We start from the raw sequence: 20,290 nt of genomic DNA on the forward strand, positions 1-20,290 counted from the left end.
GTTACGGAAACAAGAAAAACAGTTGCAAGATGCAAACTCAGAATTCAGAGAAAAAGTAAGAAATGTGAGATGTTTCTTTGATATAGAGATATAAACTATCTTGTAATTCTGACTTTTTTCTCAGAATTTTCTTTAGAATTGGGAGACCCAAAGTTGCAATTACGTGTTTTTTTATTCCATGGCAGGAGCGGGCTTCCATAGATTTCTGACTAATTTTGAGTATAATTTTGTGAAAAGCAATAAAATAAAAACTTAAGTGTATTTTGGATATTTTCTTTCCACTACTCTGAAAGAAGATTTTATGGAATCAAAATTAAGCAGTGCATGGGGGAGAAAAAAAAAAAAAAAGTCTTGCCTGTAATGTCTCGCAAAAAGTAAAAATATTTCAAACCCACTGTTCAGTTGTTACACTGATTGATTGCTGCACTTAATTTAGTCCTACCTGCTCACACTCTATCATATTTTTAGATAGCAAGGACTGTGTTTGGTGCATACAGGAAAGGGACAGAAACAAACACAGACAGAAAAAGAGTGCCAGGAGGTAAGAAAACAGGAAGAACCAGTCAGAGACAAACACACTGTGATGTGGTTTGAGGGGAACGACAAGTTAAAAGACAAAAATATGCAGCCATGTTTTTATAGGTGCTCTGTGATTCTAGGAAATGCTGTTTGTGTTTAGTTCCACTGGCACAAACATATTTTAGCATAAGATCAGAGAGCACACATTAACACACACCATTTCCAAATGGTGCTGTGTGCACTGTAAATATTGTTGCTTTTATCAATGCTTTGGGTAAAAACATCTGGTGGTGAATGACTATATGCACATATATTTAGGGATGGGTATCGTTAAGGTATTAACGGTATTACTACTCTTACTGATACTGCTTATCGATCCGGTACTTTAACGGTATTCTTATTGGTACTTTTTGTTATATATATATATATATATATATGAGACAGATTAGGAGCTGGATTAACATTGCTTTATATTCTGAAATGTAAAATAAATATTTAATTAAATTAATATAAAACATCAATTTGTAAATGCACCAGTGTGCAGGCATTTTTAGTGTTTTATATACATAAGATACAGTAAGAACATGAACAAAGAAACAAAGTAAAAAAAAAACCAACAAATACAATAAAACAAATATACAAATTAACTGAAATGAAATAAACAGTGCTTTCATTTTTCCATGAAGGTCTACTAACATTAATGTTCAGGTAAGTAATAGCTACAAAAGAAATCTAAAAGTAATCAAACGTAAAACAAAAAAATTAAAATGTAAAATAACACTGCATAATTTTCACTGTATGTATTGATAGATTAATGCTTATTAAAGCTATAACGTTATTCAGATTAAGAGCTGTGGGTGATTTTCTCTTTGCATTTTGTTATTTAACATTGATGGCCCAAGCACCAGTCTGTCACTTTAAGACAAAATATTGACACACATCGGATTTTCTCCCAACTGATCTCGTCCACTTAAGACATAAACTGTGTTTAAGTGAATACTCTCGTAGCTGGCCATTTTGACATTTTGTGTGCATTTGATCGTTTGGATGCGCCTGAAGCTCAAAGTGTAATTTGCTTGTCCGTTTTGGAGCGCGGCGCGTACACACATTTCATCCTGGGGAACAGCGTCTCGCGCTGATTGTGCTTTCAACGTTTTATTATCAAACATGTCCCGCAATGTAGCAGCAGTAAAGACAGCATTTTACAATAATCGCCGATTGAGCTGATTCTGACGTTAAGTTTTGGTTAGGGAGGAACGAATGCGCACCGCTGTAAAGGGAAGGAAGTTGTGCTAGAAGAAACACGGCTATAATACTTAGTTTATTTATTTTTTATTTCGATTTTGGCTTCTAAGCTTAATATAACAGCCACAGGCCTAAAGCATAAGCAGATGTTTGAATAGTTAGTTCTCTCTTCTATCATAATTAAACAGGGCTTTCATGTTGCACGTGCTGAAACTCCTCCGCGTAAGCGCGTTCTCGTTTCTGAATTGCGAATAGCAAAAATGTATCATAGACAGATGTTTGAATATTGTTGCACATAACAGCTGGCAACTCTGGTGAAATATAATTTGCAAAATAATGTGTATATATAGTAACAATAAATGTATGTGTGTTTTCTTGATTTCTCCAGTACCGACAGCAGAACCGATAACGTCAGAGCTTATCGATACTCCGGTCTTTCATAATTTAGCCCCGAAACCGATTTAATACCGGGTTTCGGTACCCATCCCTACATATATTGAGGCATTTACTCCAAATAAGTTTTAATAATAACATTAAAAAGAAAAGAAGTTAAAAGGATAAAACATTAGGAATGTGAATTACTTTTGCTTATAGACCAGAGCAAAGCTTCGGTATTCATGAATTGACAGGCGGATCTCTTTTGACAGTCATGTTAAGACTTTTGCCTCCTCTAGTGGCAAAACATAAGAAAGACAGAGTCATCTGGGAATTTTCTTCAACAGGTGATATAATGAACTTGTCAAAAATATCAGGAAAAACAGCAGTTAAAAAGTAGTACAAAAAAAAAAAAAAAAAAAAAAGGAAGAATGTTCTTTCTTATTTCAGTTTCCAATATAGTGCTAATGAAGCAGCAGTCAACCTTCATATGCATTCATTAAACCAGGAAACTAATATATATAAAAGAGTTTATCCTTTTTATCATCCACAGAGATGAATGTCAGCAATTAGATTTCTAAACTGATTTTGTGGCATTCACATTGGCTTATAATGGTTACATTTTTGGCACATCCCATTTTAGTGACGAATGCTACACTCAAACTTGAAAATAAAGGCACAATATCATACAAAAACGACCTGTTAAAGCAGGTTGTAAGTGTTGGTACATTTCATTATTCCATTAACCATCCTCATGCGTACAATACCTGCATATACAACAATATGCTTATTAATGCATACAATGCTTTGTAAACTTGTAATGCTTCATAATTATAAAACTTGGCATGTGACATTCAGATGTAAAAACAAAATAAACAAAAAAAAAAAATCTATAAAAACAAGAGTTATAAGATCCTTGGCATTCAAGTACCTTATGTTTCATAAATAAAGACTTCCTTGGCTTGACAATCAATAGTGACTATACAAGAAACAAAAGGGGAACTAAGACTTATGATTCTGAACACAAACCTGCAGAATTACACGTGAAGCCCGATTAACCGTCAATTGTGCTTGCATAAAGTTGAAAAGCGAAAATCATAGCTTTAATAACAGTTCTCCCATCATTGCAGAAAAAAAGTGTTGGTTTGGCATTATTGACATTTCATGAAAGAACACACGCATGGGAGTGCTGATGTGAGTAAATATGTACAGATGAATGTGTCAATAAGTGCACTTAAGGCCGCGAGTCAAATAAAACGCTTAGTGTGAAAAACTGAGCAAACGCTTCCAGTAAGTCAGCTACTGAGAAAAAGAATACGTTTTAGATGGAGTATTACAATAATATAGTACTAACCCTGGATTTTGAGCTTGTAGCTTGACCTGTTTCTAACTAACAGCTAAATCAGTCCTCCAGATCCCTCTCCATATACTTTTGCATGCGAACACAGCGTGGGCAGACCGGACACTTTGCCTTACAGGAGGAATGAAACACCGTTTTGCAGACGTCACACCTGAGAGACAGAGAAAACAGAGTCACACCGTCATCCTCATGATATTTCTCCCACTTCTGTGCTGCATGTGACTGAATCACATGACTCTAATAGAAAAGAAAGTGACAGCACAGCAGTGGTCTAGAGTGAAAGGGGATGTGTGGGGTTTTAGATCTGATGTACCTGGTGGTGCTGTCGAACTGGAAAGGGAAGATGATGTTGTCGGTGTTGCAGATCTGACATATAAAGCCCCTTTGTGTGCAGAGGTCACAGTTGTGCACGTGCTTGGACCCAAACTGGATCAGAGACTGCAGGTAAGATTCGTAGTGCTCGTCTGCTATCTGTGTGCAAAAAAAAAAAAAAAAAAAAAAAAAATAAAAGTCTGATCACTTAATAGCACTCTTTTCTTCAATGAGGGTTAGGGGTTTGATCAAACGAGGGATATCGTGTGATATTGTGCGATATTTCTATTCTTCAGATTCTGTGCAATGCACTCAGGGAAAAAAAAAAGGTACAAAAGTTGTCACTGGTGTCATACCTTTTCAAAAGTTACACACTTTAGGTACCAGTATGCGGTACGCCTTTAAGTGTACTTTTGAAAAGGTATCATCCCTTCCTAAGAGTGTGGCTAGTTCACACCAGTGACAGAAGAGCAATACATGCCACCTTAAACTAATAAACACCTAATACTTGATACAAAGGGCCAAATTTACTAAACAGGGCAAATTAGCGTTAGAGCACAATTCCACATAAGCGCTGATGGGAGGGGAAAATTCCGCAGGTGATTTACTAACAATGCGCACATTAAAGAACACAGACGCAACATCTCATTTCCATAATGACCAGCGCAATCTACCAAGAGCAGCGCAAATTACCGCCTGCTTTTTTGGACGTTAGGTAATGCCGCAAATATCAGTAAATTGACAAGCACAAGTCTTCGTAAACTGCGTTGCGTGATTCATTTAAATACTCTCCTCCCATAAATTTACCAATCGGAATGGAAACTCTTATGCATATTCAATAAGGGGAGTCGCAAAAATAACTGGTTTTCATCGCTAATTTCCCACAGTAAATCCTAAACAGCAGTTTTATAAACCAAATGAGGGTTCACACTGGTGCAAACCGATAGTAAACTAAAAATCCTAACGTTGAGTGATTCATCCAAATGGCTGATTAATTTAGTCATTGAATCATTTATTTAGCTGAATTATTCAAAATGTGGATTCATTCAATAATGAAGCACTGTGTGTTACTTGCTCAGATGCAAAACATTGTGTCTAAAATGTAACTCAAAATGTTTATTGAACAATGAGATTCGCAATCGTGCTCATATAACACCAATTGTGTGATTTTTTTCTTAACTACATCCACGGTATTTTGCAAAGCGGAGTTATTTTCCAAAAATGAATTGTATGCTAAAAGAGTAGTACGTTTTGTTGGATCTCAGCTCGTCCATCGTTAAAATAAAAATGAGATGACATGTATCGCACACCCCTAGTTCAAATGATAAACAACAAGAAATACCTGCTGCAAGTCCAATACACTGTATAGATCGCTGTTATCCAGTAAGTATGTCCGCTGCTGAAGTCTGGAAATAAAAATACAGATTACTTATCTGCTGCAATCATCGGTTGAAGACTTTATTGTGTCCAAATTACAAACACATGCATCTAAGAATACACACACACACACACCTGGACTGGATATGTTTGCTGATGCCGCTGCGGCAGATGAGGATGTAGTCTCCAAGAAAACGAAGCCTTTGTCTCAGGCTCCGCACTTTCTCCATGATGTCAGTGTGATCAATCAGGTCAGGATTCAAAACGTCAAGGTGTAGGAGCGGCTCGTGCTCAATTTCAGTCAGCAGCTTAAAGGCTTGTTTTGAGACCTGAACATATAGTCATACACACACAGCTGAATGACAAACCCATATAAACAATTCATGGGTTTGCTAAGATTTTGCATTCATTTGACGAAAAATACAGTATAAACAGTAATATTATGGAATATAAATTTTATAATTTAAAAAGAACTTTTCTGTTTGAATATATTTTAACATGTACTTTATTCCTGTGATCAAAGCTGAATTTTCAGCATCGTTACTCCAGTCTTCAGGGTCACATGATCCTTTAGAAATCATTCTAATATGCTGATTTACCGCTCAAGAAACATTTATCATCAATGTTGAAAACAGTTGTGCTTTTGTGGAAACTGATATTTTTCCAGTTAAACAGCATTTAATAACATAAATGTCTCATCTCTTACTTTGGATCACTTTAATGCACCTTGGTGAATAATTTCTTTAAAAAAATAAATAAATAAATCTTAGTGATCTCAAAATTATCAATGTTAGTGTATCAGTATTTAGAAAAATCAAAAGTGGATTAATATTCAGTATCTTATTAACCATCCAAATTAAGATGATACATTAAAGGGATAGTTCACCCAAAAATGAAAATTCTGTCATCATTTACTCATCCTCAAGTAGTTCCACACCTGTATGAATTTCTTTGTTCTGCCGAACACAAAGGAAGATATTTTGAAGAAAGTTTGTAACCAGGCTGTTTTGGGGCACCATTGACTTCCATAGTAGAAAAAAAACCACTATGGAAGTCAATGGTGCCCCAAAACTGCTCTGTTTCCCACATTCTTCAGAATATCTTCCTTTGTGTTCAGCAGAACAAAGACATTCACACAGGTTTGGAACTACTTGAGGATGAGAAAATGATGACAGAATTTTCATTTTTGGGTGAACTATCCCTTTAATGAATAAATCAGCATTACATTCAATGAATGTTATCAAATGACAAGGCCTACTCTTTAGAAAAAAAAAGTTTTTAAAATATTACATATCTGATTTGTGTTTATTTAACATCTATAAAATTATGACAATATATTTTACTTCATTAAATTAAGTCAAATGGAAAGTGAATCACATTTTATTTATGGACTAAAATTAACATAAGAAGTCATAAGATCTCACCTCACGTGTTGATAGGTCCCAGTTGTGCAGCATGCGGGAGGGGATGATGCTTGCGTCTCCCTGATGGCAGCTCTCACAGTAGTACTGACCCGAGAACTCACAGAGTCTGGCTCTCCCCAGAGACATACCGATCTGACGAGGACAACCTGTGTACATATTCACAGCAGCTTTTACTTTGAGCTAGAGAGCACAGGTACAGAGAAAAACACTTACATAGACACAAGAGCACAGCACTTCCTCGAGCTCACAAGTGCAAGCATGCAAAGGAAATAAACATGTGGCTAGTGCCTTGCTTCTGGGCCGATGAGAAGTGAAGATAAGACAAATCCAGTTCAAAATGCAAAAGCATAATTCTAATGTAGTATTTGCACTGCTGGTTTCACACATTTCTGTCAAATATTTATAGCGTGTCAAAAACTAATGATTCAAGAATGTCAGTAGTGGTGTAAAGATCAAACAAAAATATTTTTCCATACATTTTAACTTAATGTTTTAGCAATGATTTAAATAAACATACGTTTAAATAATTCTTAATTTATCTTTATTATATTATTATTAATTAATTAATTATCATTGACATTTAAAAACCTTAAGTAGCCTTGCAAATTCATTAAATATTGAAATATCTGAATCAAATGCTTGTTTAAAAGATTTTTAATTTTTTTTTAAAATACAGGAATGCTTTTATTTAGCAAGGAGGCATTACATTTATAAAAGTAAAAGACTTTTATAATGTTACCAAGGATTTATATCTCAAATAAATGCTCTTTGAACTTTCTATTCTTCAAAAAAAATCTATCTTGGGAAAAAAAAAAAAAAACAAAAAAAAAAAACACCACATATCCACAAAAATATTAAGCACATTTTTCAAAAATGTCTTCAATACTGATAATAAGAAATGTTTCTTGAGCACTACATCAGCATATTAAAATTATTTCTGAAGGGGCATAAAACAATTAAATTATAAATAACACAAATATTAATGATAAATACAGCTGCTTCATTGATTTTAATAAATAATACTATTAATAATTAAATATTATTTAATATTTAAATATATATAAATATAATCAATCTATATTTATCATAATAAAATAAACATTATATAATTAATTATAATAAATAAATATAGATTAAATCATTACTAAATAATGTTGAACAGTTACACCACGTTAACACTTTTTAAACAAATATCTCTACTGCTTAATTAAAATGAATTAATTCAGATACTGAAAACAAGAGCTTATTAAAAGTCACTGTCTATTTTGAATTATAATGAAATGCAAATCATACAAAGATCTATACAAAAAAAAAAAATAATAATCATGCCAACGTCTCATACCTGCACATTTGTAGTTTTGCGCATCTAGTCCTCTCTCATTCGGGACAGTAGACAGGTGAGACAGCAGCACCCCATCTCCCTTCAGTCTGAGTTGGACCAGCTTGTGGACACTGCCCACTGCTGAGACGCCCTGAACCGCTCCATCGTCCTCCGTCTCCAGATACGAGTCGAGCGCTCCTCTGATCAGACTCCTCCATCCTCGAGCTTCCTCACCGCTCTCCGCCCGCAGCGTCAGAGTGTCCCGCGCAGTCAGAACCTTAAAAAACGCTGGACTTCCTAGAGAGACATCAGGAACCACATCCCTGATGTTCCCAATGGGGTGTGAGAACAGGGGTGTCTTTGAGTCCCCTTGGACCCTGTACCCTCTGAGGGCCTCCAGGGAGAGAGAAAGTAAAACAGACCGCCAACCCTTCTCCTCCAAGTTCTGATAGACCACCGCTTCCTTTATGGCATCTGGTTCTGGGTCCTTATGACGGGCCCAATCTAACTGTGGAGTATCCGGAAGCGCTGAGATGGTGTGCTCGGGGCTTGAGGGTGTCGGCGAGGGAACGTCCTGGTCGTGGGACGTGTGGAGCACCTCCCACTGTTCGTCTCTCATCATGGGCCGTAGTTTGCTGATGGCCTCCACGATGCGATCCACCCAGTCCTCTGCCTCTCCTCGAGACGGCGCGCGCAGGTAGATTCTTTTGCTCAGGAAGGAGAGTCGGAATCTGCCCTCGGTACTGGAGGACAGGTGGACATCTTCGCAGCGCAGCAGGGACAGGTTTTCGTAGCAGATTCGCTCCTCTGCGTTGACGTAAAGCCGCAGCTCAAACGGAGAGAGCTCGCAGTAATAATCCCACCACATGCCCACCGCACTGCGCCGCTCCAGCTGACCCAGCTTCAGCAGACCCCTGAACGGGTTAGGAAGACCTGACAGAGAGAGAGAGAGAGAGAGAGAGAGAGAGAGAGAGAGAGAGAGAGAGTCCACTTTATACACACATCCAGCATTTCTAGTCTATTTTTGTTTTTTATTCAAATTGCGGTTTTGTAAACACGAGGATGAGCGTATGCTTACTCATCCTAATGTCATATACAAAAGTTTGAAATCCATTATACACATACATGCGCGCGCATATATATATATATATATATATATATATGTGAAAAGTTTATTTGCATAAACATAACTATATAATTATACATATTAATGTTCTAGGTAGATGAACTTGTTCTTCTGTGGTAACCACCATCAAGTGCCACAGATGCTGTTGATAGAGCTTAGGCTGCACTGAACCCGGAACATTCCGGTAATAAGTGAAAAAAACAGTAAAGAAACTGAGGGGGCCAAGATGGTAAAGTTGTCATCTTATAAACATGTGCTGTCTACAGGTGTCGCACTTGTAATTTAGCAGATGACTTTCATTCTGAGCAACCTTATGAAAGCACCGGAGACCTTCCTCAGTTTCAGATGTAACTCTCTGCTTTAAATCCCGATCATACTTGGGGTCAAACCTCAAAGTTCAGTGCATGGAACAACCACTGAAGGACTTTTTATAGCTATGAAAATTAAATATAGCACTTAATAACTGTATGTGAAACCAAGCAAAGGGAAGTATAAGCATGAGTGCTAGTTTTTTTTTTTTTAAGGTCATTGTTCTCCGAGAAGGAAGTTAAAAAAAAAATTAAGCTTAGTTAACACATTGTAGCCAATAAAAACAGACAGACCACTACTTTTCCCACCACTTTGCAGCTCAGGGCTTGGCAAGTAAAAAGTCTTCGGAAATTCCCGTCTCGTGTATTTCTTACCGTTGTGTCTCCGGTGCACTACACTAGGTGTTGACTGGATGCCGTCTGGTTCAGAGGTAGGCGTCTCTTGCCCATTCATCTGTGCGATGTCAATGATGACATACGGTTCAGAACTGTCCATTTTTTCTGGTTTGTAGAAATCCTCCTCTGATATCCAAGATGTGGATTTCTGAGACACAAAAAGGTGCAGATTTTAAGTGGCTAGAGACAGAAACACCGTCAGGTTAACAACAAATAAATAAAAACTTTGTATACACACATTTTCAAAGCAATTTTATATAAACTTTTTAATGATATAATTGTGTTTCTACTGTTGTTGTCATGATTCGGATTTATTTAAACAACCTGTTAATGGTGTCTCATTCAAGTTAAAATTAGTGCTGTCAAGCGATTAAAATAAAATAAAAAGTTGTTTACATAATAGATGCATGTGTACTGTCTATTTTTTTATTATGTTTATATAAATACACACACATGCATGTGTATATTTAATAAAAATGTTTATATATAATATAAATGATACGAGTATAAATAGAAGCATGTAAATATTTTCAAAATATATATGCGTGTATTTATATTTACATAATGAATATACACAGTACACACATATATTGGGTAAACAAACTTATTTTTGATGCGATTAATCATTTGACAGCTCTAGTTAAAATATAAAGAATATGTAATAGTGCATATATTTAGCAAAATGATCCCCTCTAGAGTTACTTTTTATAGCAACTATCAAATATTTGAACGTTACGTGACATTGTTTACAAGCCGTTTTATTGATGTCTTTTTGCGGCTGAAACACTGTTGCATGAGAAAATACATTTCGCTAAATCTTTCAACACTTTCTCATGTTCATTCAGGTTTATTTTGTGCTGTAACTAGAGGAAGAAATGATTGGGTCACTTGCACTTTCAATCTCATACTGTACTACATTTGCATAGGAAAAGTAACAAAACAAAGCTTACTGAAGTTTGGTTCGTGCATTAAGTGAAAACAGCATAGACTGAAAACTGGTTCATCAAAATGAAGATCGATTAATCTATATTAATAACCCAGCACTAGTTCCAAATATGTGTGTGAACGCGAGTGTTATGTGATTGAATCACTCGTACCGTCAATTCATTTTGAAAAGCCAATACAATATCAAAGTTCATTTTGGTGGACCAGTTAAATAAATCTATAAAGTGATTTATATGCTTAAGAAATGAAAGCCTGAGGATATGAATCCCTGAAAACACTCACGCAGGAGGAATACAGGGAGTCGGAGGAGGTTTTCCTGCTGATGGTACTCGCGGAGCGTCTGTATGCAGCATGTTGGGATTGCTCCACTGAACTAGAGGCAGTAGAGGTCTCTGAAGAAAGAGCACCAGGGTCTTTACGGTCAGAGGTCTTCTCAACAGTCTTGGTCGAAGTACAAACTGAAGGGGAATCAACAGATGAGTTCTTCTGCTTATTTTCTGGAGTCTCGGTGACTGTGGCAGTTTTAACTAGAGTCTTGGGTTCTTCCGTCTCCTGTAAGTTTTCTGAGCATGCTTTAGATTCTTCCGAGATGTGTGCATCTGATTGATGTGTGCCCTGGGCAGCTGCTGGAGACGTGTCAGGCATGTGCGTGTTGTCATTATCAGCTTGTGTTGCAGAGTCTGAAGCTGGTATGATCCCATCAAAGTCTTCCTTCAAGTCCTGATTAGAGGAACTGTTGTCTCTGAAAACAAACAGGCAGATTACAACATTTATACTCACAAGAATGAATTCGTCAAGTCATTTCTTTCACATTTACTTTAGAAAACTTTGAGGTTTCTGAGCTCAGTAATAGAAGCAGCAAAACCACGGCCAAGTACATACTTGATATTCAGGATTAGGATTTCGGATGGTAAAGAAAATGTTTTACAGCATGAAGCTGCTGGTGGTTGGCTTAAAAACTGGGTCAGATGGTCCAACACTTAACCAGTCAATTAGAGATATTGACTATGGAGTTTGACATGAATATTTTTTAATCAGGATGCTTTAAAAGCAATTAATTTAGTGGCGCTAAGCAGGTTTTGGAATATTAACAGCATATTGACAGCAATGCTTTAAAAATCAACATGCAAGAACATGATATATGAGGATTCAGGACCCCTTAAAATATAGAGGTAACTATTTATTTGGAATATACTGTATACACTATTGTTCAAAAGTTTGGGTTTAAAAAAAAGGAAATACTTTTATTTTGCAAGGATGCATCTGAAGATGATCAAAAGTGACATTAAAGACATTTAATATGTAGCTAAAGATTTTTATTTCAAATAAATGCTGTTATTCTTAACTTTCCATTCATCAAATAATCCTAAAAACATAGTTTACAAAAATAAAATATAAAATAAAAAGATCTACTGTTTTCAATATTGATAATCAGAAATATTTCTTGATCAGCACATCAGCATAATGATTTCTGAAGGATCATTTGACACTGATGACTGGAGTAATGATGCTGAAAATTCAGCTTTGGCTCAGGAATAAGTTACATTTGAAAATATATGAGTTCATTTGCAAAAACCGATAACTCCATTTTAATTTTTTTTCAGAAATCAAATTCAACATTTTTTGCGCATTCCAAGTAATACCAATCAAACTGCAGTTGGGTTGTTTTGATTAAGTAATAACTTAAACAAATACAGGTAATGTACAAAATTAAAGATCATTGAAAGTATAGATATATTTTTTTACATATTAAAAGTTTGTTTTATAGCAAAAGTTAGTTAGTTATATAGTTTCAGTTTTATTTTCCTTTTTCGCCCTGAAGAAGGTATCACAGGTTCATCAAGTTATTAAGAAATTATCCATCCTCGATCACTTTTAGTCAGTTTTGACGAAACTCCTCTCAGCTAGCGCGTCTTTTCAAAGTGAAAGTAGCCTTGTCACCTGACCTGAATACAGCGCGCTGATTCGCTAAAATGGACTTCGCTTCTGTTCAAAAACAACAAGGGCGCTTGCCGGCTTCTGCAGTAAAATGTGAACTCGCGATGCCTTGAAAGTGGACAATACTGGCTTTAACAAATCGTGTTTAGGGTTCAGATCACGCTATATGTGGAGAATAATGCACAGCATTTTTATTTGAAAGTGGCGTTTTCAAAAAAAAAAAAAAAATTTGACTCACCAACTAATTTATATTGAAAATTCATAGCTCTGGACAAACCCAATTACAACATGATGATTTATCCCTTGACGCATTGCATAGAGTCATAAGAGTCGTAAGACTTTAACAGAACAGACTTCTACTCACTCTGTAGCGGTGATCTTCTGTTGTGCGTTTTGGCTGATCTCCGTGTCACAACTCCAGTGCTCCTTCTCTGGACTCCTGAGCTCCTGACCCTGCAGCAGACTATCCGAACTCAGGCTGGAGGACAGCTGCGACGATCCTGACGTGTCCAGACTGAGGTTTGACGTGGTCAGTGGAGTGTTCGGCTCACAGCCCTCGCTCTGCTCTCTCCTCGGCTCCCTCTGGAGCACATCCTGAGCCCAGTCTGAGCTTCCAGAGCCTCCGGATGACTGGGAGACCGTATCCCAAGACTCCTTGCGCTTGGGGCCTACAATGTGCTCATCGGCAGGCGTTGGGGGACACAGACCCGCGAGGACCAGGGGTGTGTTGGTCCACTCATTCAGCACAGCTGATTTATAGGAGAGCTGGAAGGTCATCGAGGACAAACCCTGCAGGAGGGTGAGGAGAACCTCACGGTCCTCCGGGTCCAGCAAAAGAGCCCCGGGCTGGTAGTAGGAGCCCAGTTTGGAGCCTTCGCGAAGCAGCGAGGTCAGGTAACACTCCAGAAGCCCGTCATTTAGCGCCAGGCGAACCCATGCTCTGCAGCGGCCAATGTCTGAGTTTATGAAGCTTAGACGTTCCAGTTCTTGAACTACATCCCTATAGTGTCAAAAAGCAGCATGTGAAACATAAGGTTAGTTCACCCAAAAATAAAATGTCACGGTTTCACATATTCATGCACTCATGTATCATAAGTTAAAAATGTACTTGTTTGATGCTTATGAACCAATGATGTTTGTTCTCGTCATTCAAGCATGCATGTTTGATCTTCCATTTACCATATTTAATGTGCATTGCTCGATGTTCATATGTGAAATAAAGCTTATATTAAATCTGTTCATCATATAAAGTGGTAGTACTGGAGTGGTTTAATCCAAGAGACACAATGGATAAAGTACTCAAAAGTTTTGGTTGCATGAACTTTCAATGGATGAACAGAAGTCTCTCAGGTTTCATAACAAATCTCTTTTTTGTTTCGAAGATGAACAAAAGACTTATAGGTTTAGAGCGACAAAATGTTTGTGTGAACTGTGAACTAATCTTTTAAGGTTTTGCTCAAATATTGATATATTCACAATTCTTTTTTTCCTCACTATGTGTCATTATTTTATTTACTTCTTTATGTGTGCCTTAACATAACTGCTTACAGTTTAGTGAAGAAGGTCATCCAAATATGTTCAATCATTTGTGAATTGCACAAAAATTTACATCTTTATGTACTGTATGTAAAATGATGCATTGTGATGTGACATACTGTAAATTCCATACTAGACATTTTGTAAGTATATATATGACACTCTACACTCAAAACAAAGCCTAAAACTGTCCTGTTGAGTCAAGAGGCCTTAAAGAGCCGAGTGAGTGAGTGTCACTTGACTACTGCCCAAAGACTTAGGAGCCAATTACTAAACCACATGATTCATCTAATCCTACAGACTTGTCACAATCCTCACCGAGTCTCCCTAACATGCCTCTTTCTGTTTCCAAACGGATGACAGGTTGCTCACTTGGAAATACTTTTGAGGGTTTAAAGTTATTTTAAAGCATAAACCAACATCGGTTAGTAACCAAACCAAAGGCTAGGAATGATTATGGAAGGAGTGGGGATATATTACAATTTCATAAGGCTCATGAATGGCACTTTGTTCCCTCTGGTATTCTATGCATCCAATATTCAAGAGAACTGTAACATTATATGACATGATTTGCTGAAATGCGGAAGTTGGTTGTTGGAAGCCAGTGGGATTACAGTACTGTTTGAAGATCACCAAAGCTGCATTTATTTCATCAAATTAAACAGTAATATTGTAAAATATTGTAATTTAAAAGAACCAGTTTCTATTGTAATTGTAAAACGTAATTTATTCCTGTGATCAAAGCTGAATTTTCAGCATCATTACTACAGTCTTAAGAGTCACATGATCCTTCAGAAAGCATTCTAATATGCTGATTTGCTGAAACATTTATTATCAGTGTTGAAAACAGTTGTGCTGCTTCACATGTTTGTAAAAAATGTGAAACTTTTTTTCTTTTTTTCCCTTCTTGAGGATTCTTTGTGGAATAGAAAGTTGAAAAGAACAGTATTTACTTGGGGGGGGGGGGGACTTGCTGACCCCAAAATTGTGAAAATTTAAATGATTATAATCTTAATTCAAGTCCTGCATACGTCACCAGAGAGAAGTCAAGTTATGACATATCCACAGATGAACTGTTCACAATAAGATCAATAACAAGAAATTAAAATCCACCTTATTTATTTTCTAAACGCATGTGGACTTTATTGAACGTAACTTAGATATTCTCTGACCCACCTGTGGGTGACGGTCTTCAACAGGCTCCAGAAGACGGGCTGAGGAAGTGCTCCTCGTGACCCTCCTTTGCGTGCGTGACTTCCATCAAACCGGATGAACTTGCTCTTGATTCCATGGATGAAGACCGCCTCCAAAGCACAACACAGCAGGTTAGCCTCCAGGTCCTCGCTGGTGACCGCCGTGTCTGTGATGATGTAACGCTTCTGCAGGACTTTTAGCGTCCGTGCGATCTTGTCCTTGATCCACTGAGGAGAACATAAGGGTTAATACTGCTCTCTTATGCATCTGTTTTTTTCTTGGACCAGATGTCAAAACAAAATAACCAGGGAGGGAAATACCAAGAAACATCAATAGCTAGTGATTTAATGATACAGTCCAGTCGAAAATCAATAATACAGTTTAAGGGTCTGTAAATTGCATTGATTTGCATTGTTGCTGTGAGATCAGGTCACTGGAACCATTGTGACATCTAGGTCAGCAGACCAAATCAAGAAAAGCACTTCTAGAACAAAACAACTTCAAAAGATGTGGAGTAAGCATTGCGCAGCCTCTTGAGGATCTCAGACAAGAGTGCTCTGCCTTGTGAAAGTGAGCCATACCTACAGACAGACCGTCACCTGATGTCAGCTGACTGACTGCATATGAGCCAAAGCGCTGACAGTCAAAGCTGTGGAAATTCAACACAGCACCTTTAAGTCAAATGACATGCAAATAGTAGTCATGTTTCAGGGAGGGATTGAGCCAAGAGGACAAAAAAAAAAAAAAAACTGAGTTTGTCTTTAAGGCACTTGGTCACGATGACTAAACAAATGAGGACATTCTGGCTCAGGTCAGATCTTGTTGCAAGTGTATAAACAGCAAAACGCATACAAAAACTATGGTTCTGAGAACATACATCTACCTCTTTAAAAAGCATTTTTTTAAATTTATTTATTTATTTTTTATTTGTGGCTATATACAAAGGCTGCTATTTCATATTCTGGGTTGCTGATATTAAAAACCTGAAAGATACCCTTTTATATTCCATTTAAGATCCCTTTATAAGACATCATCAGGTGTACAAATGTGGGCTTTTCAGGTTAAATTTTTTGAACAAAATTCCTCCTGTTTGCTTGGCATTACATTACCATTAAATCATATACAGTACAATCATTTGGGGTGATCAAACACAGAAAACTCAAGTATTAATTTAGTTGGAAAGGTATATATTCCGAAAATCAAGGATAATAAAGATTTGTATTTATATGCATTTAAAATATTTTCAAACATTACTATTTGTTAGGAAAAAAAAGTCAATAGTTTGAATGCCATACGATGCTACAAGATTATTTAAATTTTGCTTTAACTGAAGTAATTAATTTAGATAAATGACTAATTATATATTTTTTATTTGTAACAGTGTGGAGTTTCATTCATTAAGTCTAAATACATATATGTTGGAAAACTGATGAATTTTGTGCTTCTACTGAAATAAATTATGTCCTAAATGCTAAATATAAGCAAAGCACAAAAAAAAAAAAGATCTAATGCGTCTCAAAATAATGAATCTGTCTATTAAGCCTTGCAGGGAAAAAGTAGCTATTGAAGTTCTGTTCAAATCCCTCGTCTTGCTTTCGTTCTCAAGTCTCAAGCAAATAAAGAGGAAATGGCCAGAAAGAAAATCTTATCTCTTGAGTAGCGACTTCTCTCGTGAAGGCATTACTTGTCTGGTTTCCATTCTGTGTGCGGTCTGACTTCTACAAGACAAGCAGCAAACTGTGGCTTCTTATAAGCTCGTTTTAATAAACTGTATTAGATTATTACAATTAGATCAGACAGAAATGGTGCTTGCATGCAAATGACATACTTGCATCACTTTATCTGTGCATATAATCTGTGATAGAATAAAGCATTTTAACATTCGTCAAATAACAGGCATCACCTTTGATTTAACGCTGGTTTCCAAAAACAAATCCAGGTACCTGCAAATTACATGATCTCTACCAAAAACCCACTCAACGGGTTTCAAGAGACGTGAAAGGTTTTCTATCAATGACACTGTAATGTCCACAATCCAAATAATCTTCAAAAAGATGAGGAAGTTACAAACCTGTTTAACATCTCTCGTTTCTGGGCCGCTCTCAGGTGTCTGGGTGGCCAACATGGCTCCTCTAGCTTCAGTTAATCCCACTTTACACACTGCAAAACACACAGACAAACGATTGTAACATATCCATAACGGTAACGGTTTTGTGTTTGTAACTCACTCAGACTGTGCATCTCAAACTTTAAAATATTCCCATTATATGTTATAATCTAAACTTAAGTTGCTTTAAAATCTTATCGGAGTAAATCTAAATATTTAACTTTGATAAAATATGAAAAAAAAAATAAATAAATTACTGCACTACTTTAAGTCTCTCTTTTACTCTGTGCCATATTTGAGAATTCAGTAACAGTACAATGGAAAGTGTCACAACCCTCCCTGTTTGCTCAGCTATTATGTTTTTTACGTAGATGAAATGCTTTTGTCACCGTTTTATATTATACATCACAATCTTCTGATTTAAATTATACCAGTTCATGCATGACAGTGATTTCACCTGTAGATCATTTCTAGGTTGTTGATGGCGTTACGACTCACCCCATGCATGTTACGCTCCCTAAACATGTATATATATATAGTAGCTTATAAACACACAATGAGAAGAAGAAGAGTATGTTTAATATACTGGCAGTCTTTGTTAGGGAGCAAATAGTGGAAGTGATACACATCATGCCTGCCAGTTTCCCCTAACATCAGACAGATTCCCAGTCACACGTCAATGAAGTACAAGCGCATGCCGACATGTTCATTTTACATCAAAGTGCATCAGGAGTCATTGTAGACAGGAGCACTTAACTATATTGATTATGTACCTGTAATCTTAAAAGTATTTATATATAAAAAATAAAAATAAAAGTTATTTCAGATAATATAGTATTAATGAAATACAAGGCCACTCAAGTGTAGGCTACCTAAACATTTACATATAAAGTTGTACTTAGTTCAACTAATTGCATTTAATATACATATAAACTAATTGCAAATAACATGAACTTAGAAGTCCCAAAAAATTACATTTAGTACTTAAATGAACTCTTTTTAAAGTAGCCTATATTAAATACAAGCTAAAGTGTACTTTTCAAAAAGACAGGCATCTTTAACATTAAAAACTTCTTTAAATTGAAGTAGACAAAACAGCACAAAATACATAACACCTCACTGAAACAGATCAGTGAGCATGTGGTCTAAGATGCATTTTATTCCATCTCGTACACACCCTTACAAAAATGAACCATTTTACTACAAATAAATCCAAAAAACTCATAGTAACCAGAAATTAGCCATGGTTTTGCTACACTAACCATAGTTTAACCGTGGTGTTTGTAGTAAAACGGTGGGTATACAAACTCAATACGCCAAAAAACCATGCTAACTACACTTTTACTACAGTAAAACCATGGTTAGTTTTCGTAAGGGCAGTCATGAGTTGAGAAACATCCCGTAAATGAGACACGAACACATACAGACTTTCTTATTGCTCGTGAATCCGGTTAAAATGATCATAAAATGACAGACAATTCGCCTTTTCATGATTATTGCTAACAGATTGAGCACACTCACCATGTTCTGCGTTTATTTGTCGCGGTGGCTGATGCGTTTGCTTCCCTCTCACCGAATCAACATGAGCACGAGTCGTGTGATATCTGTCACTCTTCTTCGCTGACCCAAGAAAACAGAAGCGGGCAGGCGACATAGACAGTGATTAGATCAGCTGACGCGCAAGGTAGCATGGGAAATGAAAGCCAGGTTCGCCGTGTTCCTGTTGACGACCAGCGCTATTGCGCATCTCTTGCGCAGCATTGAGTGTGCTGAGGACTCCAGAGAGAGGGCCAATGAGGGCATCCCATTTTAATTATGTGGTCTTACAGCTAGCACTCAACAAAAAAGTTTTTTATTTTCACTCATTACGTGAGAAAATAAATTCTGTATAGTTATACTGTCCCATTTGACCTTATGTCACAATCACCCTTAATTCACCATTTCTCACTCACTTATTTATAATTTAAGCAGATGTGATATTTTATATCTTTTATTTTATTATTAGGCTAGAGTTGAAGTCTAATATCTGTCGTGTTTTCGACTCAAGGCATTAGGCTACGTCATATCATCATGCATTTCCGGAAAGGAAAATGGGTTAGAATTTTGATCACATTATTGACATTTGTTAAATTTTCATTTTTTAAAAATTCTTAAGTAAAAAGATAAACTCAGACATGATTGGCACAGTGGCATGTATTTGTGACCCTGGACCCAGGTCTTAAGTTGCTGGGGTATATTTGTAGCAATAGCCAAAAATACATTGTAAGGGTCAAAATTATCAATTTTTCTTTTATGCCAAAAATCATTAGGATATTAAGTAAAGATCATGTTCCATTAAGATATTTTGTAAATTTCTTACCGTAAATGTATCAAAACTTCATTTTTGATTAGTAATATGCATTGCTAAGAACTTCATTTTGACAACTTTAAAGGTGATTTTCTCAATATTTAGATTTTTTTGCACCCTCAGATTCCAGATTTTCAAATAGTTGTATCTCGGCCAAATATTGTCTGATCCTAACAAACCATACATCAACTTATTTATTCAGCTTTCAGGTGATGTATAAATCTCAATTTCGAAAAATTGATACTTAAGACTGGTTTTGTGGTCCAGGGTTACATTTTTTATTGAATACTTATTCACTGTAAAAGTGATAAGTTGACTTAACTTAAAAAAATTGAGGAAACCCGTTGCCTTAAAATTTGTAAGTAATTGATCATTTAAAAAAAATAAGTTAAGTCAATTGTCAAGTTCACTTAACTTTTATTATTATTATTATTATTTACTTAATCATTTTAAGGCAACG

General features: G+C 36.3%; 1 protein-coding gene across 1 annotated transcript; it reads right to left on the bottom strand.

Moving 5' to 3' along the window:
* Positions 1-972: 972 nt before the first annotated feature.
* On the bottom strand, positions 973-19,235 carry plekhm1 (pleckstrin homology domain containing, family M (with RUN domain) member 1). Its single transcript, XM_058794373.1, has 12 exons — positions 19,005-19,235; positions 17,448-17,536; positions 15,359-15,603; positions 13,011-13,646; positions 10,991-11,450; positions 9,743-9,911; positions 7,955-8,866; positions 6,613-6,758; positions 5,324-5,517; positions 5,154-5,217; positions 3,813-3,970; positions 973-3,650 (listed from the first exon to the last, which is right to left on the bottom strand). The coding sequence occupies exons 1-12, from the start codon at positions 19,135-19,137 to the stop codon at positions 3,542-3,544; spliced, it is 3,315 nt and encodes a 1,104-aa protein (XP_058650356.1). The 5' UTR covers positions 19,138-19,235; the 3' UTR covers positions 973-3,541.
* Positions 19,236-20,290: the final 1,055 nt, after the last annotated feature.

This window comes from Onychostoma macrolepis, chromosome 12 (assembly GCF_012432095.1).
Source record: "Onychostoma macrolepis isolate SWU-2019 chromosome 12, ASM1243209v1, whole genome shotgun sequence".
Classification (NCBI taxonomy): domain Eukaryota; kingdom Metazoa; phylum Chordata; class Actinopteri; order Cypriniformes; family Cyprinidae; genus Onychostoma; species Onychostoma macrolepis.